Source organism: Pristiophorus japonicus, chromosome 30 (genome assembly GCF_044704955.1).
Source record: "Pristiophorus japonicus isolate sPriJap1 chromosome 30, sPriJap1.hap1, whole genome shotgun sequence".
In the NCBI taxonomy this organism is placed as follows: domain Eukaryota; kingdom Metazoa; phylum Chordata; class Chondrichthyes; family Pristiophoridae; genus Pristiophorus; species Pristiophorus japonicus.
In genome coordinates this window covers 12,308,738-12,331,406 of record NC_092006.1, presented here as the reverse complement: position 1 = coordinate 12,331,406, position 22,669 = coordinate 12,308,738, and the positions used below count along the sequence as shown (strand labels likewise).

Below are 22,669 nucleotides of genomic sequence, written 5' to 3'. Positions count from 1 at the left end.
TGGACAGAGTAGACAGAGAGAAACTGTTCCCATTGGTGGAAGGGTGGAGAACCAGAGGGACACAGATTTAAGGCGATTGGCAGAAGAACCAAAGGCGACACGAGGGAAAACGTTTTTACGCAGCGAGTGGTTAGGATCTGGAATGTGCTGCCTGAGAGGGTGGTGGAGGCAGACTCAATCGTGGCTTTCAAAAGGGAGTTGGATAAATACCTGAAGGAAAAATAAACTGAAGGGCTACGGGGAAAGGGCGGGAGGGTGGGCACATGGTCTACAGGCCCAGTGGCTGCCCTCCGTGCTGTAACCGATCTGTGACACATTGTGGGAGAGCATTGTGTCAGAGTCATCCCTGTTCCCTCCCCCTTCTTCCTCACTCTGCCCCTCTCCCCATTCTCCCTCTCTCTCTCTCTCTCCCTCTCTCTGCCCCGTTCCCTCTCTCTTCCTCGCTCCCCTCTGCCCCCTCTCTCCCCCCTCTCTCCCCCCGCCTCTCCCCCTCCCCCTCGCCCTATCGCAGCTCTGACCCTCCCCCTCTCCCCCTCCCCCTCGCCCTAGCGTGGCTCTGACCCTCCCCCTCTTCCCCTCCCCCTCGCCCTAGCGTGGCTCTGACCCTCCCCCTCTCCCCATCCCCCTCGCCCTAGCGTGGCTCTGACCCTCCCCCTCTCCCCCTCCCCCTCTCTTCCCCCCGCCTCTCCCCCTCCCCCTCACCCTATCGCAGCTCTGACCCTCCCCCTCTCCCCTCCCCCTCGCCCTAGCGTGGCTCTGACCCTCCCCCTCTCCCCCTCCCCCTCGCCCTATCGCGGTTCTGACCCTCCCCCTCTCCCCCTCGCCCCCTCGCCCTAGCGTGGCTCTGACCCTCCCCCTCTCCCCTCCCCCTCGCCCTAGCGTGGCTCTGACCCTCCCCCTCGCCCTAGCGTGGCTCTGACCCTCCCCCTCTCCCCTCCCCCTCGCCCTAGCGTGGCTCTGACCCTCCCCCTCTCCCCCTCCCCCTCGCCCTATCGTGGCTCTGACCCTCCCCCTCTCCCCCTCCCCCTCGCCCTAGCGTGGCTCTGACCCTCCCCCTCGCCCTAGCGTGGTTCTGACCCTCCCCCTCTCCCCTCCCCCTCGCCCTAGCGTGGCTCTGACCCTCCCCCTCTCCCCCTCCCCCTCGCCCTAGCGTGGCTCTGACCCTCCCCTCCTGTGCCCCCAGACGAGATCGAGCAGCGGGACCGTGGGATCAGCGAGCTGCTGGAGGAGAAGGCCGGGCTCTTCCTGCAGATGTTGCAGCTGAAGGCCTGCGAGGACCTGGCCCCCGAGCTCAGCATCCGCAAGCTCTTCCGCTCCGAGTCTGCCGACTGCCCCAAGGGCGAGAAACTGCTCAACGACGCTTTGAAAGAAGGTGACTCCTGGGTGGAGGGGGGGGGGGCGCGAGCGGGGGGCGGGGGGCCATGGGGAGCGAGCGGGGGGCCGTGGGGAATGGGCGGGGGGCCGTGGGGAATGGGCGGGGGGCCGTGGGGAGCGAGCGGGGGGCCGTGGGGAGCGAGCGGGGGCCCATGGGGAATGGGCGGGGGGCCGTGGGGAGCGAGCGGGGGGCCGTGGGGAGCGAGCGGGGGCCCATGGGGAATGGGCGGGGGGCCGTGGGGAGCGAGCGGGGGGCCGTGGGGAGCGAGCAGGGGGCCGTGGGGAATGGGCGGGGGGCCGTGGGGAGCGAGCGGGGGGCCGTGGGGAGCGAGCAGGGGGCCGTGGGGAATGGGCGGGGGGCCGTGGGGAGCGAGCGGGGGCCCATGGGGAATGGGCGGGGGGCCGTGGGGAGCGAGTGGGTGGCCATGGGGAATGGGCGGGGGGCAGTAGGGAGCGGGCGGGGGGCCGTGGGGAGCGGGCGGGGGGCCGTGGGGAGCGGGCGGGGGGCCGTAGGGAGCGGGTGGGGGGCCGTGGGGAGCGGGCGGGGGGCCGTAGGGAGTGGGCGGGGGGCCGTAGGGAGCGGGCGGGGTCTGTGGGGAGCGGGCGGGGGCCGTAGGGAGCGGGCGGGGGGCCGTGGGGAGTGGGCGGGGGCCGTAGGGAGCGGGCGGGGTCTGTGGGGAGTGGGCGGGGGGCTGTGGGGAGTGGGCGGGGGGCCGTAGGGAGCGGGCGGGGTCTGTGGGGAGTGGGCAGGGGGGCTGTAGGGAGCGGGCGGGGGGCCGTGGGGAGCGGGCGGGGTCTGTGGGGAGTGGGCGGGGGGCTGTGGGGAGTGGGCGGGGGGCCGTAGGGAGCGGGCGGGGTCTGTGGGGAGTGGGCAGGGGGGCTGTAGGGAGCGGGCGGGGGGCCGTGGGGAGCGGGCGGGGGGCCGTAGGGAGCGGGCGGGGTCTGTGGGGAGTGGGCGGGGGGCCGTGGGGAGCGGGCGGGGTCTGTGGGGAGCGGGCGGGGGGCCGTAGGGAGCGGGCAGGGGGCCGTGGGGAGCGGGCGGAGACGGAATCCGCCTTTGGCAGCCTGGGCCCGAAGCCTGGACTCGGAGTGTCTCCTCAGGCCGGACGCCGGGACAGTGGGGTGAGGGGACAGTGCCAACCCGGGAGAACTGGGCCCTCGGAGCCCGGGCGGCCCGACACGGGTGCGGGTGGTGGGGGGGGGGGGGGGGGGGGTGGGCGTCGAGGAAGGCCCCCGGGACGGTTGGCGTGTCTGGTGGAGAGGGGCTGCCCGTGAGCAGCAAGGGGGCGTTGTGGGGGGGCAGGACAGCTAACGGGAGCGGGGGTGGGGGAGGGGGGGGCGATACTGGGAGCCAGGGTCAGGGGGTCGAGGGGCAAGGGTCAGGTCGTCGGGGGTGAGGGGTCATAGAGTTGAGGGTGAAGAGTCGGGGTGGGTGAGGGGTCAGGCGGTTGGGGGGTCAAGGGTCAGGGAGCTTCATGGAGCGTGGGGTGAGGTGGTCAGAGGGTTAAAGAGAGCGCGAAGGTGATAACAGAGCGAGGGGCCTGGGTTTCATTCTTGGGGAAGCCGCCATTTTGGAGCCGGTTGGCGGGTGACACTTGGATTGCGTCGAGCAGTCGCGCTGTCCTGCGTGGGATTCCCGGAGGGATGGGCTCCCAGCGGTCACTTCCATTCCCTTTCCTAATGCTGTTTTTCCCGCCCTGCAGTGCAAGGCCTATCGGAGCTGATGATTGACGTTTGTGGGGCCTCCGGGCATCCGGCCTCCGGCGTGGACCAAACCCCGGGGACCCTCGCTCCCGGGGGGACCGAGAACACAGGCGGACCAGCCAGCCGCACCTCAAGTATGTCTGCCCCGTCCCTCGGCCCTACCTCCTCGTCCCTCGGCCCCGCCTCCCCGGACCTCGGCCCTACCTCCTCGTCCCTCGGCCCCACCTCCCCGGACCTCGGCCCCATCCCTCGTCCCTCAGCCCCACCCCTCGTCCCTCAGCCTCACCCCTCGTCCCCGCCCTGCCTCTCGGCCCCGTCCCTCGGCCCCACCTCCCCGGACCTCGGCCCCACCCCTCGTCCCTCAGCCCCACCCCTCGTCCCTCAGCCTCACCCCTCGTCCCCGCCCTGCCTCTCGGCCCCGTCCCTCGGCCCCACCTCCCCGGACCTCGGCCCTACCTCCTCGTCCCTCGGCCCCGCCTCCCCGTCCCTCAGCCCCACCCCTCGTCCCTCAGCCCCACCCCTCATCCCTCAGCCTCACCCCTCGTCCCCGCCCTGCCTCTCGGCCCCATCCCTTGGCCCCATCTCCTTGGCCCCGCCTCCCCGTCCCTCGGCCCCGCCTCCCCGTCCCTCGGCCCTACCTCCTCGTCCCTCAGCCCCACCCCTCGTCCCTCAACCCCACCCCTCGTCCCCGCCCTGCCTCTCGGCCCCGTCCCTTGGCCCCGCCTCCCCGTCCCTTGACCCCGCCTCCCCGTCCCTCAGCCCCACCGCCTTGGCTCCGCCTCCTCGACCCCGCCCCCTGGCCCCGCCTCCCCGTCCCTCAGCCCCACCTCCCCACCAAATTTGTGACTGCAACCGTGACCGTGGTAAACTCTCCCTCCTCGTCCTCCCGGACCTGTCTGCAGCCTTTGACACGATTGACCAGTCCACCCTCCTCCATCGCCTCTCCTCCATCGTCCAGCTGGGTGGGACTGCACTCGCCTGGTTCCATTCTTATCCATCGAATCGTAGCCCGAGAATCTCCTGCAACAGCTTCTCTTCCCACCCCCACATCGTTACCTCTGGTGTCCCCCCAGGATCTGTCCTTGGCCCCCTCCTATTCCCCATCTACATGTTGCCCCTCGGTGACATCATCCGGAAACACAGCCTCAGTTTCCACGTGTACCCTGAGACACCCAGCTCTACCTCACCCCCCCTTCTCTCCACCCCTCCTCGGTCTCTCAATTGTCCCACATCCAGCTCTGGATCAGCAGAGATTTTCTCCCATTGAATATTGGGAAGACTGAAGCCGTTGTTTTCAGTCCCAGCCACAAACTCCGTTCCCCCAGCTCCCGACTCCATCCCTCTCCCCAACTCCTGTCTGAGGCTGAACCAGACTGTCCACAACCTCGCTGTCATACCTGACCCTGAAATGAGCTTCCGGCCACATATCCACGGCATAACTATACCCGCCTATTCCCACCTCCGTAACATCGCCCGTCTCCACCACCTGCCTCAGCTCATCCGCTGTTGAAACCCTCATCCGTGCCTCTGTTACCTCCAGACTTGACTATTCCAACGCACTCCTGGCCGGCCTCCCACATTCTACCCGACGTAAACTAGAGGTGATCCAAAACTCGGCTGCCCCCGTGTCCTAACTCGCACCGAGTCCCGCTCACCCATCACCCCCTGTGCTCACTGCCCCGTGTCCTAACTCACACCCAGTCCCGCTCACCCATCACCCCCTGTGCTCACTGCCCCGTGTCCTAACTCACACCCAGTCCCACTCACCCATCACCCCCTGTGCTCACTGCCCCCGTGTCCTAACTCACACCCAGTCCCACTCACCCATCACCCCGTGCTCACTGACGTACATTGGAGCCCGGTTAAGCAATGCCTCGATTTCAAAATTTTCATCAGTTTCAAATCCCTCCATGGCCCTCGCCCCTCCCTATCTCTGTAACCCCCTCCAGCCCCACAACCCCCCGAGATCTCTGCGCTCCTCTAATTCTGCCCTCCTGACCATCCCCTGATTATAATCGCTCCACCATCGGTGGCCATGCCTTCAGCTGCCTGGGCCCCAAGCTCTGGAACTCCCTCCCTAAACCTCTCCGCCTCTCTCTCCTCCTTCAAGACGCTCCTTAAAACCCACCTCCGTGACCCAGCTTTTGGTCACCTGCCTCGGTTTCAAATTTTTATCTCCTAACACTCCTGTGAAGTGCCTTGGGATGTTTCACTATGTTAAAGGCGCTATATAAATACACGTTAGTGTTACTATTTTCTCCTTCTGGGCTCTTCACCACCCCAGGCCCCAGACCGTGTCACCGTGCCTGTCTACCAATCACATCGCTCGGCCCCGCCCCTCCCTCAGCCCCGCCCCTCCCTCAGCTCCGCCCCCATGCCTCGGCCCCAGCCCCACCCCTCCCTCAGCCCTACCCCCACCCCTTGGCCCCAGCCCAGCCCCTCCTTCAGCCCTGCCCCTTCCTCAGTCCCGCCCCTCCCTCGGCCCCACCCACCCCTTGGCCCCGCCCCACCCAGCCCCCACCCCTAAGCCATGCCCCACCCCTCGGCCACGACCCTCCCTCACTCCTGCCCTTCGCTCGACCCCCCTCCTCGCCCTCCGCCCTCACCCCTCGGCGCCGGCTCCCCCTCCCTCGGGCTGTGTACGACTAACTCCGTTTCTTTCCCCCCTCAGACAGTGAGCAGCCCAACGTAAACGGGACAACTGAACTCTGCCGGACGGATTCACTCAACGGCCCGGGGCGGGTAAGGGCCTGTGTCTGTCTCACATCCTGCATTCCCTGCCCAGTCTCTGTGTCCCCTCCCCCAATCCCCCTCTCCCCCCCCCCCCCGCTCTCTCCCTCCCTCCCTCTCCCCCAATCTCTCACTCCCTCTCTCTCTCTCTCTCTCTCGCTCCTCCCTCTCCCCCCATCTCTCTCTGTCCCCTCCCCCTCCCATCCCACTTTCTCACTCTCCCTCCCTCTCCCCACATCTCTCTCTCTCTCTCTCCCTCTCCCCCCGTCTCTCTCTCTCTCTCTCTCTCCCTCACTCTCTGTCTTCCCCCCTCTCTCTCCCTCTATCTCTCTCTCCTCTCCCACTCACGTTCCTCTTCCTCTCTCACTCCTTCCACTCGGTTTTATTTCTCCCCTTTTGTATTTAATTTGACTTTAGATTTTTCTCTCCCTTTAGGACCGAAATGGGAATCAACTCCAAGTTAAATCCCACAATGAGGTATGAGATGGGGTGCTGAGAGAGAGGGGAGGGGGGGAGGTCCGGGAGTGGGGGGAGCTGGTGTCGGGGGTGGGGGGGCAGATGGGGTCCGGGGGTGGGGATGAGCTGGGGTCCGGGGCGTGGGGGGGAGCTGGGGTCCAGGGGTGGGGGGGAGCTGGGGTCCGGGGGTGGGGGGGAGCTGGGGTCCGGGGGTGGGGGGGAGCTGGGGTCCAGGGGTGGGGTTGAGCTGGGGTCCAGGGGTGGGGGGGAGCTGGGGTCGGGGTTGATGGAAGGGAGCTGGGGTCCGGGGATGGGGGGGAGCTGGGGTCCGGGGGTGGGGGGTAGCTGGGGTCGGGGTTGATGGGAGCTGGGGTCCGGGGGTGGGGGGGGAGCTGGGGTCCGGAGATATGGGGGGAGCTGGGGTCCGGGGCGTGGGGGGGAGCTGGGGTCCGGGGCGTGGGGGGGAGCTGGGGTCCAGGGGTGGGGGGGAGCTGGGGTCCGGGGGTGGGGGGGAGCTGGGGTCCAGGGGTGGGGTTGAGCTGGGGTCCGGGGGTGGGGGGGAGCTGGGGTCGGGGTTGATGGAAGGGAGCTGGGGTCCGGGAGTGGGGGGGAGCTGGGGTCCGGGGGTGGGGGGGAGCTGGGGTCCGGGGGTGGGGGGTAGCTGGGGTCGGGGTTGATGGGAGCTGGGGTCCGGGGGTGGGGGGGAGCTGGGGTCCGGAGATATGGGAGGAGCTGGGGTCCGGGGATGGGGGGAGCTGGGGTACGGGGATGGGACAAGACTGTAAAGGGGTGGCAGTGGTGTTGCCCTGCCCCCGCTCCCGTTGCCTGTTGCCGGTCGCTAGGCGCCCATATTAACCCTCTCCTTCCCTCTCCCCACAGGAGGCCATGCTGAGACTGTCGCGGCTCTCGGTCCTGCTCCACGGGCTCCAGGTGGGTTCCGCGGCCTCCCTCGTGGCTTCCGTCCCCTTGACCCGGCTGGGCCGGAATGTTCCAGACCTGGGCGGCCGCAGGGAGGGGGGGACACTCGGGAGCGTCTCTGAATGTGCGATTCACTGAGCGGTGACAGTGGGAGACGGGCACAGGGGGGAAAAAGGACGAGGCGTTGGGAGGGGTAACGCCAGGCCTTCAGGCCAGGCCCGGGGCCCTGTCGCCATGGCGATACAGAGTGTGTCCCGCGGCAAGGGCCAGTAGCCGGGATGGCCTGGTTTGGGAAAGGGAGGGATCTGGGGCCGGGGCACTGAGTCATCATTCGGCAGAGAAAGGTGAGGGGTCAGGGGTTAGAGCATTGCTCAGGGATCTGGAGCGAGGTGGGGGGGTCAGGGTTCACAGCATAACACAGGTAATAGGGGAGATGTGAGAGATCAGGGGTTAGTGTATAACGGTGGGGCAGAGGCCTGGAGAGGTGAATGCTCAGGGGCCTGGGCAGAGGGTTACGGTGAGGCCCAGGGGGGGAGAGGTGGGGGTTGGGATTGCAAGGCCGCTGTATCAGGGCGTGTTGACCTTTCACCCTGATTCCTGACCTCTGTCTCTGACCTTTGCCCCCCCCGCCCCCTCCTCCTCACACAGGCGATGGTGGTGAAGCAGGACTCCCTCCTGGAGACCCAGCGGCAGCAGCTGGCGGAGCAGAGGGAGCGGCTGGGCCGGCCCGGGCCCCGGGAGGGCGCGCTGGCGGAGCAGGAGCGGGCGCGTGCCGCGGAGCAGCAGCGCGAGGAGCTGGCGGGCCTGCGGAGGCAGCACGGCCTGCTGCAGGAGGAGTTCCAGCGCTGCCGGCGGGCGGCCGAGGAGCGGTGCCAGGAGCTGCGGGCCCTGGAGGCCCGGCTGCAGGAGTCGGAGCGCGAGCGGGCGGGGCTGGAGCGGGAGCGGGAGGAGTGGCGGAGGCGGGGCCAGCAGGCGGCCGCCGAGGATCCGGGGCCCCAGGCCTGCCCGCTAGGCCCCGCCCGCCCCCAGCTACGCAGGAAGACCAGGTCCCACACTCGGCAGTACAGCCTGCCCGCCTCACAGCTCTCTGCCCTCGGCACCAACGTCCTACAGGTAGGCACATTGCTGGGCCGAATCCACCCACTGACTCTCTGGTACTTCACTGCAGTGGCTATTCGTCATGTGTGGGTGTGGCAAGTTGGATCCAAAATTGGCTCAAAGGCCGAATGCAAAGAGTAATGGTCGACTGGAAGGATGTTTCCAGTGGGGTTCCGCAGGGCTCAGTGCTGGGTCCCTTGCTTTTTGTGGTATATATCAATGATCTAGACTTGAATGTTGGGGGTATGATTAAGAAGTTTGCAGATGATACCAAAATGGGCCGTGGGGTTGATAATGAAGAAGAAAGCGGTGGACTGCAGGAAGATATCGATGAACATCAGCCATTGAAGGTTGGCATGCAAGGTACAGCAGGCGGTTAAGAAAGCAAATGGCATGTTGGCCTTCATAGCGAGGGGATTTGAGTACAGGGGCAGGGAGGTGTTGCTACTGTTGTACAGGGCCTTGGTGAGGCCACACCTGGAGTATTGTGTACAGTTTGGGTCTCCTAACCTGAGGAAGGACATTCTTGCTATTGAGGGAGTGCAGCGAAGGTTCACCAGACTGATTCCCGGGATGGCGGGACTGACCTATCAAGAAAGACTGGATCAACTGGGCTTGTATTCACTGGAGTTCAGAAGAATGAGAGGGGACCTCATAGAAACGTTTAAAATTCTGACGGGTTTAGACAGGTTAGATGCAGGAAGAATGTTCCCGATGTTGGGGAAATCCAGAACCAGGGGACACAGTCTAAGGATAAGGGGTAAGCCATTTAGGACCGAGATGAGGAGAAACTTCTTCACCCAGAGAGTGGTGAACCTGTGGAATTCTCTACCACAGAACGTTGTTGAGGCCAATTCACTAAATATATTCAAAAGGGAGTTAGATGAAGTCCTTACTACTCGGGGGATCAAGGGGTATGGCGAGAAAGCAGGAATGGGGTACTGAAGTTTCATGTTCAGCCATGAACTCATTGAATGGCGGTGCAGGCTAGAAGGGCCGAATGGCCTACTCCTGCACCTATTTTCTATGTTTCTATGTTTCTATGTTAACTGGTCAGGTGGGCAGATCAGTGGCAAATGGGATTCAATCCGGAGAAGTGTGAGGTAATGCATTTGGGGAGGGTTAACAAGGCAAGGGAATACACATTAAATGGTAGGACACTGAGAAGTGTAGAGGAACAAAGGGACCTTGGAGTGCAGGCCCACAGATCCCTGAAGGTAGCAGGCCAGGTGGATAAGGTGGTTAAGAAGGCACATGGAATACTTGCCTTTATTAGCCGAGGCATGGAATACAAGAGCAGGGAGGTTATGCTTGAACTGTATAAAACACTGGTTAGGCCACAGCTGGAGTACTGCATGCAGTTCTGGTCACCACATTACAGGAAAGATGTGATTGCACTGGAGAGGGTACAGAGGAGATTTACCAGGATGTTGCACTAGAGAGGGTACAGAGGAGATTTACCAGGATGTTGCACTAGAGAGGGTACAGAGGAGATTTACCAGGATGTTACACTGGAGAGGGTACAGAGGAGATTTACCAGGATGTTGCACTGGAGAGGGTACAGAGGAGATTTACCAGGATGTTGCACTGGAGAGGGTACAGAGGAGATTTACCAGGATGTTGCACTGGAGAGGGTACAGAGGAGATTTACCAGGATGTTGCACTGGAGAGGGTACAGAGGAGATTTACCAGGATGTTGCACTGGAGAGGGTACAGAGGAGATTTACCAGGATGTTGCACTGGAGAGGGTACAGAGGGGATTTACCAGGATGTTGCACTGGAGAGGGTACAGTGGAGATTTACCAGGATGTTGCACTAGAGAGAGTACAGAGGAGATTTATCAGGATGTTGCACTGGAGAGGGTACAGAGGAGATTTACCAGGATGTTGCACTGGAGAGAGTACAGAGGAGATTTACCAGGATGTTGCACTAGAGAGGGTACAGAGGAGATTTACCAGGATGTTGCACTGGAGAGGGTACAGAGGAGATTTACCAGGATGTTGCACTGGAAAGGGTACAGAGAAGATTTACCAGGATGTTGCACTGGAGAGGGTACAGAGGAGATTTACCAGGATGTTGCACTGGAGAGGGTACAGAGGAGATTTACCAGGATGTTGCACTGGAGAGGGTACAGAGGAGATTTACCAGGATGTTGCACTAGAGATGGTACAGAGGAGATTTACCAGGATGTTGCACTAGAGAGGGTACAGAGGAGATTTACCAGGATGTTGCACTAGAGAGGGTACAGAGGAGATTTACCAGGATGTTGCACTAGAGAGGGTACAGAGGAGATTTACCAGGATGTTGCACTGGAGAGGGTACAGAGGAGATTTACCAGGATGTTGCACTGGAGAGGGTACAGAGGACACGATGGGCCGAAATGGCCTCCTTCCGTGCTGTAAGTTTCAATGGTTCTATTCCCCTCCCCAGGCCCCCTCATAAATTTATAGCTGATCAGCTGATTGAATGATTCAATGGCTCGAGGGGCCGAATGGCCGACTCCTGCTCCTGTTTCTTATGTCCGTATGAGGCCATTTTGGCCCATCGTGTCCGCGCCGGCCGACAAAGAGCCCCCCAGCCTAATCCCACTTTCCCGCTCTCGGTCCATAGCCCTGTGGGTTACGGCACTTCAAGTGTACATCCAGGTACTTTTTAAATGTGGTGAGTGTTTCTGCCTCTACCACCCTTTCAGGCAGTGAGTTCCACCCCAGACCCCCACCACCCTCTGGGTGAAGACATTTCCCCTCAAATCCCCTCTAAACCTCCCCCCAGTTACTTTCAATCTATGCCCCCTGGTTCTTGACCCCTCTGCCAAGGGAAACAGGTCCGTCCTATCCACTCGATCCAGGCCCCTCATCATTTTATACACCTCAATCAGGTCTCCCCTCAGCCTCCTCTGTTCCAAAGAAAACAACCCCAGCCTATCCAATCTTTCCTCATCGCTAAAATTCTCCAGTCCAGGTAACATCCTGGTAAATCTCCTCTGTACCCTCTCTAGTGCAACATCCTGGTAAATCTCCTCTGTACCCTCTCTAGTGCAACATCCTGGTAAATCTCCTCTGTACCCTCTCCAGTGCAACATCCTGGTAAATCTCCTCTGTACCCTCTCCAGTGCAACATCCTGGTAAATCTCCTTTGTACCCTCTCCAGTGCAACATCATGGTAAATCTCCTCTGTACCCTCTCTAGTGCAACATCCTGGTAAATCTCCTCTGTACCCTCTCTAGTGCAACATCCTGGTAAATCTCCTCTGTACCCTCTCTGGTGCAATCACATCTTTCCTGTAATGAGGTGACCAGAACTGCACGCAGTACTCCAGCTGTGGCCTGACCAGTGTTTTATACAGTTCAAGCATAACCTCCCTGCTCTTGTATTCCATGCCTCGGCTAATAAAGGCAAGTATTCCGTGTGCCTTCTTAATCACCTTATCCACCTGGCCTGCTACCTTCAGGGATCTGTGGGCCTGCACTCCAAGATCCCTTTGTACCTCTACACTTCTCAGTGTCCTACCATTTAATGTGTATTCCCTTGCCTTGTTAACCCTCCCCAAATGCATTACCTCACACTTCTCCGGACTGAATCCCATTTGCCACTGATCTGCCCACCTGACCAGTTCATCGATATCTTCCTGCAGTCTGCAGCTTTATTCTTCATCATCAACCACACGGCCCATTCTAGTATCATCTGCAAACTTCTTAATCATACCCCCGACATTCAAATCGAGATCACTGATATACAGGTTGAGCGTCCAAAATCTGGAATTCCAAAACTACGGAATGTTCCAAAATCCGGACTCCCCCACCCCCACTACTCCCCCTTCACCCCTCCCCTTCTCTCCCCTTCCCCCCTCCCTTTCTCTCCCCTTACCCCCTCCATTTCTCTCCCCTTCCCCCTCCCCTTCTCCCCTTCCCCCTCCCCTTTTCTCCCCTTCCCCCTCCCCTTCTCTCCCCTTCCCCCCTCCCCTTCCCACCTCCCCTTCTCTCCCCTTCTCTCCCCTTCCCCCCTCCCCTTCTCTCCCCTTCCCCCCTCCTCTTCTCTCCTCTTCCCCCCTCCTCTTCTCTCCCCTTCCCCCCCCCTTCTCTCCCCTTCCCCCCTCCCCTTCTCTCCTCTTCACCCCTCCCCTTCTCTCCCCTTCCCCCCTCCCCTTCTCTCCCCTTCCCCCCTCCCCTTCCCCCCTTCCCTTCTCTCCCCTTTCCCCCTCCCCTTCTCTCCCCTTTCCCCCTCCCCTTCTCTCCCCTTCCCCCTCCCCTTTCTCTCTCTTCCCCCTCCCTCCCCCTGCCCCCCTCTCCCTCCTCTCTCCCCCCTCTCCCTCCCTCCTCTCTTCCCTCTCTCTCCCCCTTCCCCCCTCTATTCCTCTCTATCCCCCTCCCCCCACTTCTCCCCACTCTCCCTCCTTACCTCGGCGGCCCAACCTTGACCCAGGCAAAGACGTCCCAAAATCTGGAAATGCCCGGAATCTGGAACAGCCTTGGTCCCGAGGTTGCCGGATTTCGGACGCTCAACTTTTACCACAAAAAGCAGGTTTACGGCCTGTTGTTTTAGGCCTCAACCGGGAAGGCCAGGAACTGGGCCTGGGGACGCGGGTCTCACTCGGGCCTGTCACACCTCCTGAGGGAGCAAGCCCATCTCCTGCCCCGCCAACACCGACCCTCGATGAAGTCCCGGGGAACACGGAGAAGGGGGGCTTGACTGCCGCCCCTTGCCGCGAGGCCTGCACAATCGCTCCACGACACCAGGGCCCCGCGCAGGCACAGCACTGGGCGGCTGGCTTTCCCCACAGGGGTCCTAAACCGGTCGTCAAGCTCCCTGCCCCCGTTGACTCGCACGAGGGCGCCCCGAAGCCTGACTTTAGGCCCGATTGGAGAGTCGGGCCTACTCCAGGCTGCCCTGCGCCCAGGAAACAGCATCGTGATCGGGCTTCGTAGACTCTGGGCCCCTCCGCCCCCCTCGATATTACCCAGACACGACAGGCCCGAAGCCTGGGCCTTGATTTCGACCCCAGGCTCAGCCTGGGTTTCAGTGGGCGCAAGGCGCAGCTGGTCCGAACCACGGGAGGCCCGGGGGCTTCCCGCCGACGGCAAGCGAGTGACGGGGTCGGGGGGGGGGGAGGGGCTGGGCGGGGGGGGGGGTGCAGACGGCGGCAAGGGAGGCCCAGGCTTATCCTGTACGGGGTCTTTGCGGTGGTGGTGGTGGTGAGGGACAGTCCTGGTTCCTCCGGGACCCCCCTCCCGGACCCCTTGAGTTCACCTGATGGGGAAACCCGCTTGTCCTTTGCACCCTGCCCCTCCCCCCACATCCCGCCTCGTGCGCCAAGATAAAATGGCGTTAACCCCGCCCCCGGCGACCTCAGGACAATGGGCTAACAATCGGGACACCTCGCACCTCCCAGAGTGGGTAGAGTTATAATCCACCCCACTGTCCCCCTCCCCGCCCTTGGTGAGCGAGCTGCAGCTGCCTGTTCGGCCACAGCGGCATCACAACGGAGTCTGATCATGTCCTCGCCAGACACTGGGGGGGGCTTCTGGCTGGACTGCAATCAGGAGCAGGACCCACTCCCCCCACCTCATCCTGGTAGTACTGAGGGAGTGCCGTACTGTCGGAGGGACGGTACTGAGGGAGCGCCGTACTGTCGGAGGGGCAGTACTGAGGGAGTGCCGCACTGTCGGAGGGGCAGTACTGAGGGAGTGCCGTACTGTCGGAGGGACGGTACTGAGGGAGCGCCGTACTGTCGGAGGGGCAGTACTAAGGGAGTGCCGCACTGTCGGAGGGGCAGTACTGAGGGAGCGCCGCACTGTCGGAGGGGCAGTACTGAGGGAGCGCCGCACTGTCGGAGGGGCGGTACTGAGGGAGCGCTCCGCACTGTCGGAGGGGCAGTACTGAGGGAGTGCCACACTGTCGGAGGGGCAGTACTGAGGGAGTGCCGCACTGTCGGAGGGGCGGTACTGAGGGAGCGCCGCACTGTCGGAGGGGCAGTACTGAGGGAGTGCCGCACTGTCGGAGGTGCCGTCTTTCGGATGAGACGTTAAACCGAGGCCCCGTCTGCCCTCTTGGGTGGATGTAAAAGATCCCGGGGCCACTATTGGAAGAAGAGCAGGGGGAGTTCTCCCCGGTGTCCTGGGGCCAATATTTATCGCTCAAACAACATCACTAAAACAGATGATCCGGGTCATTGTCACATTGCTGTGTGTGGGAGCTTGCTGTGCGCAAATTGGCGTTTCCCACAATACAACAGTGAGCACACTCCATAAAGTACTTCACTGGTTGTGTAAGCGCTTTGAGACATCCGGTGGCCGTGAAAGTCGCTATATAAATGCAAGGCTGTCTTTCTACCGGCCAGACCGGGTTAGGGCGGCCGATTTCCTTTGCTAAAGTCTTTCTTGCTACCCCCCCCCCCCCCCCCCCCCGCAGCAGCGGCGGAGGAGCGCTGACGAATCGTGCCTGCAGAGGGCGCTGAGTGGCGACGGTTCCCCAGGCCCCTGGCTGGGCCTCGACGACCAATCCGAGGGGCCCTGGCCGGCGGGGCGGGGGCCCCCTCCGGGGCCGCAGCGCGAGAGCGGGAGCGGCCAGGGGACGGAGCGCGGACCGGCGCAAGATGGCGGCCCGTGCCTACGCCCGGAGGGGCTTCCCGAGGAGGAGGAGGAGGAGGAGGAGGAGTCCGGCGAGGAGAGCGCGAGTCTGTCTCCGTCCTCCAGCGACGACGACCCAGGTAAGGCGGGGGGCAGATAAAACAGGAGGTATACCGGGCATCGCGCCAAGCAGGACCCCGAGCAGGGAGGGGCACCGATTGAACCATAAGAATTAGGGGCAGGAGTTGGCCATTCGGCCCCTCGAGCCTGCTCCGCCATTTAAGATCATGGCTGATCTTTGACCTCAACTCCACTTTCCCTCCCGATCCCTCGATTCCCCGAGACCCCAAAAAATCTATCGATGGCCTTGAATATACTCAACGACTGAGCCTCCAGAGCCCTCTGAGGCAGAGAATCCCAAAGATTCACCCCCCTCTGAGTGAAGAAATTCCTCCTCATCTCAGTCCTGAATGGCCGACCCCTTATCCTGAGACTGTGTGACCCCTGGTTCTAGACTCCCCAGCCCGGGGGGAAACACCCTCCCTGCATCTACCCTGTCGAGCCCCCTCAGAATCTTGTGTGTTTCAATGAGATCACCTCCCATTCTTGTAAACTGCAGAGAGTATAGGCCCAATCTACTCAATCTCGCCTCATAGGACAACCCTCTCATCCCAGGGATCAGTCTGGTGAGCCTTCGTTGTGTCACCTCCAATGCCAAGTGTATCCTTTCTTAAATACGGCGACCAGAACTGCACGCAGTACTCCAGGTGTGGCCTCACCAATACCCTGTGCAGTTGTAGCAGGACTTCCCTGCTTTTATACTCCATAGAAAATAGGATCAGGAGTAGGCCATTCAGCCCTCCGAGCCTGCACTGCCGTTCAATGGCTGATCCTCTATCCCAACACCATATTCCCACTTTCTCCCCAGACCCCTTGATGCCTTTTGTGTCTAGAAATCTATCGATCTCCCTCTTAAATATATTCAGTGACTTGGCCTCCACAGCCTTCTGTGGTCGAGAATTCCACAGGTTCACCTCACTCTGAGTGAAAACATTTCTCCTCATCTCAGTCCTAAATTTCCTAGCCCGTATCCTGAGACTGTGACCCCTTGTTCTAGACTTCCCAGCCCCGGGGGAACATCCTCCCCGCATCCAGTCTGTCCAACCCCGTCAGAATTTTATACATTTCAATGAGATCCCCTCTCATCCTTCTAAACTCCAGTGAATACCGGCCCAGTCGACCCAATCTCTCCTCATACGGCAGTCCTGCCATCCCAGGAATCAGTCTGGTGAACCTTCGCTGCACTCCCTCTATGGCAAGTATATCCTTCCTTAGGTAAGGAGACCAAAACTGCTCACAATACTCCAGGTGCGGTCTCACCAGGGCCCTGTATAACTGGAGTAAGGCATCCTTGCTCCTGTACTCAAACCCTCTTGCAATGAAGGCCAACATACCAATTGTCCTTCCTCATTGCTTGCTGTATCTTTCTGTGTTGCTTGAGTGCGATACAGGAGTGCCCCCAGTCCCCAGGATTAGTCGCATTCGGGACTCCTTCCCCAACACAGAGATTTCCCCAGTCGCCCCACCCCCCCTCCCCCTCCCGGTATCATGGGTTGAACGATCAAATTCCACAGAGTCCCCCTCCTCTGCCATTGCCCTGGCCACCCTCCCGTGACGGAAGCTCTCTCGGTGACTTGGGCCTCAATGGCCGTCAGCTCCGCTGGTCTGGCGTGCAACGGGAATAGCCTCGTCACTCAGCCCCGCCTCCGTCTCAGGCCAGCCCGCTCGCCGAGCAGCGATGAGGTGAATTGGGGGCCGGGTGCGCACCCCCCCCCCCCCACCCCATCTGCAGCCCTCCATTTCCCCCCGACCTTTCACCCCCATCAGCTGTGGCTCAGTCTCTGTCGGAGGGGCAGTACTGAGGGAGCACCGTACTGTCGGAGGGACAGTACTGAGGGAGCGCCGCACTGTCGGAGGGGCAGTACTGAGGGTGCGCCGCACTGTCGGAGGGGCAGTACTGAGGGAGAGCCGCACTGTCGGAGGGGCAGTACTGAGGGAGAGCCGCACTGTCGGAGGGGCAGTACTGAGGGAGCGCCGCACTGTCGGAGGGGCAGTACTGAGGGAGTGCCGCACTGTCGGAGGGACAGTACTGAGGGAGCGCCGCACTGTCGAAGGGGCGGTACTGAGGGAGCGCCGCACTGTCGGAGGGGCAGTACTGAGGGAGAGCCGCACTGTCGGAGGGGCAGTACTGAGGGAGCGCCGCACTGTCGGAGGGGCAGTACTGAGGGAGAGCCGCACTGTCGGAGGGGCAGTACTGAGGGAGCGCCGCACTGTCGGAGGGGCAGTACTGAGGGAGCGCCGCACTGTCGGAGGGGCAGTACTGAGGGAGCGCCGCACTGTCGGAGGGGCAGTACTGAGGGAGCGCCGCACTGTCGGAGGGGCAGTACTGAGGGAGCGCCGCACTGTCGGAGGGGCAGTACTGAGGGAGCGCCGCACTGTCGGAGGGGCAGTACTGAGGGAGCGCCACACTGTCGGAGGGGCGGTACTGAGGGAGAGCCGCACTGTCGGAGGGGCAGTACTGAGGGAGTGCCGCACTGTCGGAGGGGCAGTACTGAGGGAGCGCCGCACTGTCGGAGGGGCCGTCTTTTGGATGAGACATTAAACCGAGGCCCCGTCTGCCCTCTCGGGTGGATGTAAAAGATCCCGTGGCCACTATTGGAAGAAGAGCAGGGGGAGTTCTCCCCGGTGTCCTGGGGCCAATATTTATCCCTCAACCAACATCACTAAAACAGATGATCCGGGTCATTATCACATCGCTGTGTGTGGGAGCTTGCTGTGCGCTAATTGGCATTTCCCACAATACAACAGCGACCACTCTCCAAAAGTATTTCATTGGCTGTAAAGCGCTTTGGGACGTCCTGAGGATGTGAAAGGCGCTATATAAATGCAAGTTTTGTCTTTCTACCCTACATCCATCGATTTCCTTGAACCCACTGACCGGCTCCCCTCCTTTGGTTCCAGTGTGACCTCGCTCTGCTGTGGGTCAGAGGTCGTGGGTTCATGCCGCTCCCCCGGGCCTGAGCGTACCTCCCAGGTCCACACTGGGGCATCGCAGAGAGAGACTTGTACAATGCATTAATGTAGCGCCTCTCACAACCACAGCACGCCCCAAAGCCCTTCACAGCCAACAAAGTACTTTTGGAGTGTAGTCACTGTTGTACTGTGGGAAACCCGGCAGCCAATTTTTGCACAGCAAGATCCCACACACAGTGGAAGGTGCAAAGGGTTCTGCTGGTTGGGAGGGGAGGTGATTGAGGAGAGGGAGGGTGAGGGGTTTGAGGGGAGGGTGGGGGAGGTGTAGGGGTTTGAAGGTAGGGCGACCGGTTTGAGGGAAGGATGGGGGAGGGAAGGGAGGGGTTTAAGGTGAGGGAGGGGGACCGGTTTGAGGGGAGGGAAGGGAGGGTTTTGAGGGGAGAGTGGGGGAGGGGTTTGAGGGGAGGGGTTTAAGGTCAGGGGAAGGGATTGAGGGCAGGGGAGGGAAGGGAGGGGAGGGGTTTGAGGGGAAGGGATGGAGGGAAGGGAGGGGGAGGGGTTTGAGGGGAGGGAGGGGGAGGAGTTTGAGGGGAGGGAGGGGGAGGGGTTTGAGGGCAGGGGAGGGAAGGGAGGGGTTTGAGGGGGGGGTTTAAGGGGAGGGTGGGGAGGGGTTTGAGGGTAGGGGTTTGAGGGCAGGGGAAGGGATTGAGGACAGGGGAGGGAAGGGAGGGGGAGGGGTTTGAGGGGAAGGGATGGAGGGAAGGGAGGGGGAGGGGTTTGAGGGGAGGGAGGGGGAGGGATTTGAGGGGAGGGAGGGGGAGGGGTTTGAGGGGAGGGAGGGGGAGGCGTTTGAGGGCAGGGGAGGGAAGGGAGGGGTTTGAGGGGAGGGGTTTGAGGGCAGGGGAGGGAGGGGTTTGAGGGGAGGGATTTAAGGGGAGAGTGGGGAGGGGTTTGAGGGCAGGGGTTTGAGGGCAGGGGAAGGGATTGAGGACAGGGGAGGGAAGGGAGGGGGAGGGGTTTGAGGGGAAGGGATGAAGGGATGGAGGGAAGGGAAGGAAAGGGGTTTGAGGGGAGGGAGGGGGAGAGGTTTGAGGGGAGGGAGGGGGAGGCGTTTGAGGGTAGGGGAGGGAATGGAGGGGTTTGAGGTGAGGGGTTTGAGGGCAGGGGAAGGGATTGAGGGCAGGGGAAGGGATTGAGGACAGGGGAGGGGTTTGAGGGGAAGGGATGGAGGGAAGGGAGGGGAAGGGATGGAGGGAAGGGAGGGGGAGGGGTTTGAGGGGAGGGAGGGGGAGGGGTTTGAGGGGAGGGAGGGGGGAGGCGTTTGAGGGCAGGGGAGGGAAGGGAGGGGTTTGAGGGCAAGGGAGGGAGGGGTTTGAGGGGAGGGGTTTAAGGGGAGGGTGGGGAGGGGTTTGAGGGCAGGGGAAGGGATTGAGGACAGGGGAGGGAAGGGAGGGGTTTGAGGGGAGGGAGGGGGAGGGGTTTGAGGCGACGGTGAGGGTGGGGTTGGAGGGGAGGGAGGGTTTAGCTGGGTGGGAGGGGTGGCGTTTGAGGGGACGGGGAGGGGTTTACCTGGGAGGGGAGGGGTTTTGCTGGGGGGGGGTGATTTGAGATGAGGTGGAGTGCTTTGCGGGGAAGGGTTTAGTGGGCTAGGAGGGGGAGGGGTTTAGCGGTGTGGGAGGGGGAGGGGTTTAGCAGGGGGAGGGGTTTAGCGGGGGAGGGGGAACTCTGCTCCCCCCTCCCCCCGCCCGCATGGCACGATTCTCGACACGCCTTGAACCTCTTTCCGTTTGTGCCCCCCCCCCACTCCACAGACGGCGAGCAGGCTCCGAACGCGGCGGAAGGTTCCGGTGGAGGTCAGCCCGGCCCGGCGGCGGACGACCCCGCCCCCTCTCCCCCGAGCGCCGGGCAGCCCGAAGAAGATGAGGACGACATGTATTACTGAACTCTGAACCCTGACCTTCCCTGCCCCCTGCCCCCTCCCCACGCAAACACTCACGATGTCGATGCTCCACTTAAAGGGACCGCGCGACCCCCGGCCTGGCTCCGCGTGAACCCTGTGTGCGTGGGGGGGGGAGGGCGGGGCGGGGGAGGAGGGGAGTGAAGGGCTTGCTCACCCCGGCTGTTGGGAGCGAGTCCCTCGGCCAATGATCGGAATATCGCTTTATTTAAGGAATGTTTCTCACACTGGATTTTTCGTGGTTGGAACCACGTAATTTTGCGCCAGGGCGATATTTAAGACATTGGATGACACTTTTGCTTTTTGAGTTCCCTGCAGTGCAGGGTTTCAGTGGCCGCCCCGAGAAGGGTGGGACGCCATCGATTCGGACCCCCCCCCCCCACCTCCTCCCACACCCTCGTAGCGTTAGCGGAGATTCTGGGGCTTGGGAGGATGTTCAAGGCGACGCGCGAGCAGATTCGCCGGGTCCGCCCCCCCTCCCCCTCCCAGCCGCTGGGTGAGGGGGGGAGGGGCGCCAATGTGGGGGGTCCGTCCCTGGGTGAGACAAGCTCCTCAACCTCCCACACTGGGAGACGGGAGTTATACCGGCGCTGGTGCGTGCACCACACAGGTCAGGGAATCACGTCGGGGAATTTTCCAGCCGTGTTGATTTTGCACAGCATTGGGATCGGGAACAAGTGGAGGCTTTGGGGGGAGGGGAGGGGTTTAAGAGGACCTGGGGAGGGGGAGAATAATTGCATGGATTTAATCCACCCCCCCCCCCGCCCCATTCTAAAGTCAAACATTCTTGTTCTGCACAAATTCCGTTGCCCCGATTTATAATGGGAATTTTGTATGTAAACCCGTCACGCTGCAGTTGTGCCCTCCCGCCACTGCAGCGTGGCAAAGTTCCCATTATAATGGTGGATGCAGAGGTTTGCAATGGGGGAAACGTCAGATTTTTTTTTTATGCATCGCAGATTTATTCCTATGATTTATTTTTTAACGCCAAAGATGTGAAACGAGAAGCAGTGATAACGGAGGAGGGGGGAGTCAAAGGGCGGGCAATACTGTAAATTAAAGTGTTTGATTGTAAACTCGGGGAGATGTCGACAAACAAACCCGAAAGAGGAAGAGCGAGGGGGGCGGGGCGGGAGGGAGGGAGGGAGGGAGTGTCGCCCCTTCCCGAACACAACCGTTTTTTCCCACAATGCCGCTGGCTCCTCACTTGCCCTCTGACCTCGGGGGTGAGAGGACATACTGGGGTCAAGATCGATTCTTTAAGAGAAACACACACACACCCACACAAACAAAACTGTATTTTGTATTTTCCAAATGTCTTTTTTTAGCAGCGAAAATGTTAGTGAAACTGTTTTTCTCTGATTGCAAAAATAAAAGAGGAATAAATGGCTGTAAAATTTCGAAGATGATTAAAACGATTGACGTAAAAAGAGACTGCAGCCACAACTGGCCAAATGTTTCCATTCTTGTCAACTGATCAGCCTCTCGGTTCCCGTATTCCCAAACACTTGCTCCCCCTCACTCCGCATCTCAGGCCCACCTCATCCCCTTTCTCCCCTCCAGCTGTGGCTCAGTGGGCAGCACTCTCGCCTCGGAGTCAGAAGGTCGTGGGTTCAAGTCCCACTCCAGGGAGTTGAGCACAAAAATCTAGACTGACACTCCCATTGCAGTACTGAGGGAGTGCCGCACTGTCGGAGGGGCAGTGCTGAGGGAGCGCCGCACTGTCTGAGGGGCGGTACTGAGGGAGCGCCGCACTGTCGGAGAGGCAGTGCTGAGGGAGTGCCACACTGCGCTGTCGGAGGGGCGTTACTGAGGGAGCGCCGCACTGTCGGAGGGGCAGTGCTGAGGGAGCGCCGCACTGTTGGAGGGGCAGTGCTGAGGGAGTGCCGTACTGCGCTGTCGGAGGGGCGGTACTGAGGGAGCGTCGCACTGTCGGAGGGGCAGTGCTGAGGGAGCGCCGCACTGTCGGAGGGGCAGTGCTGAGGGAGCGCCGCACTGTCAGAGGGGCAGTACTGAGGGAGTGCCGCACTGTCGGAGGGGCGGTACTGAGGGAGCGTCGCACTGTCGGAGGGGCAGTGCTGAGGGAGCGCTGCACTGTCGGAGGGGCAGTACTGAGAGAGCGCTGCACTGTCGGAGGGGCAGTACTGAGGGAGCGCCGCACTGTCGGAGGGGCAGTACTGAGGGAGCGCCGCATTGTCGGAGGGACGGAACTGAGGGAGCACCGCACTGTTGGAGGGGCTGTGCTGAGGGAGTGCCTCACTGTCAGAGGGGCAGTACTGAGGGAGTGCCGCACTGTCGGAGAGGCAGTGCTGAGGGAGTGCTGCACTGTTGGAGGGGCAGTGCTGAGGGAGTGCCGTACTGCGCTGTCGGAGGGGCAGTACTGAGAGAGCGCTGCACTGTCGGAGGGGCAGTACTGAGGGAGCGCCGCACTGTCGGAGGGGCAGTACTGAGGGAGCGCCGCATTGTCGGAGGGACGGAACTGAGGGAGCACCGCACTGTTGGAGGGGCTGTGCTGAGGGAGTGCCTCACTGTTGGAGGGCCAGTACTGAGGAAGCGCCGCACTGTCGGAGGGGCAGTACTGAGGGAGCGCCGCACTGTCGGAGGGGCAGTGCTGAGGGAGCGCCGCACTGTCGGAGGGGCAGTGCTGAGGGAGTGCCTCACTGTTGGAGGGGCAGTACTGAGGGAGCACCGCACTGTCGGAGGGGCAGTACTGAGGGAACGCCGCACTGTCGGAGGGGCAGTACTGAGGGAGTGCCGCACTGTCGGAGGGGCCGTCTTTCGGATGAGACGTTAAACCGAAGCCCCGTCTGCCCTCTCGGGTGGATGTAAAAGAT

The 22,669-nt window shown here is 61.9% G+C and overlaps 1 protein-coding gene across 1 annotated transcript in view; it reads left to right on the top strand.

The window, feature by feature from the left end:
* Positions 1-20,954, top strand: part of LOC139240221 (rho guanine nucleotide exchange factor 2-like) — a 37,160-nt gene extending 16,206 nt beyond the window's left edge. Inside the window, exons 6-13 of the mRNA XM_070868692.1 lie at positions 1,184-1,372; positions 3,078-3,212; positions 5,750-5,820; positions 6,244-6,285; positions 7,144-7,194; positions 7,831-8,295; positions 14,688-14,985; positions 19,690-20,954. Coding sequence (XP_070724793.1) covers positions 1,184-1,372; positions 3,078-3,212; positions 5,750-5,820; positions 6,244-6,285; positions 7,144-7,194; positions 7,831-8,295; positions 14,688-14,985; positions 19,690-19,820 — 1,382 coding nt within the window. The 3' untranslated portion in view covers positions 19,821-20,954. The remainder of the gene's footprint in view (positions 1-1,183; positions 1,373-3,077; positions 3,213-5,749; positions 5,821-6,243; positions 6,286-7,143; positions 7,195-7,830; positions 8,296-14,687; positions 14,986-19,689) is intronic.
* The last annotated feature ends 1,715 nt before the right edge of the window (positions 20,955-22,669 follow it).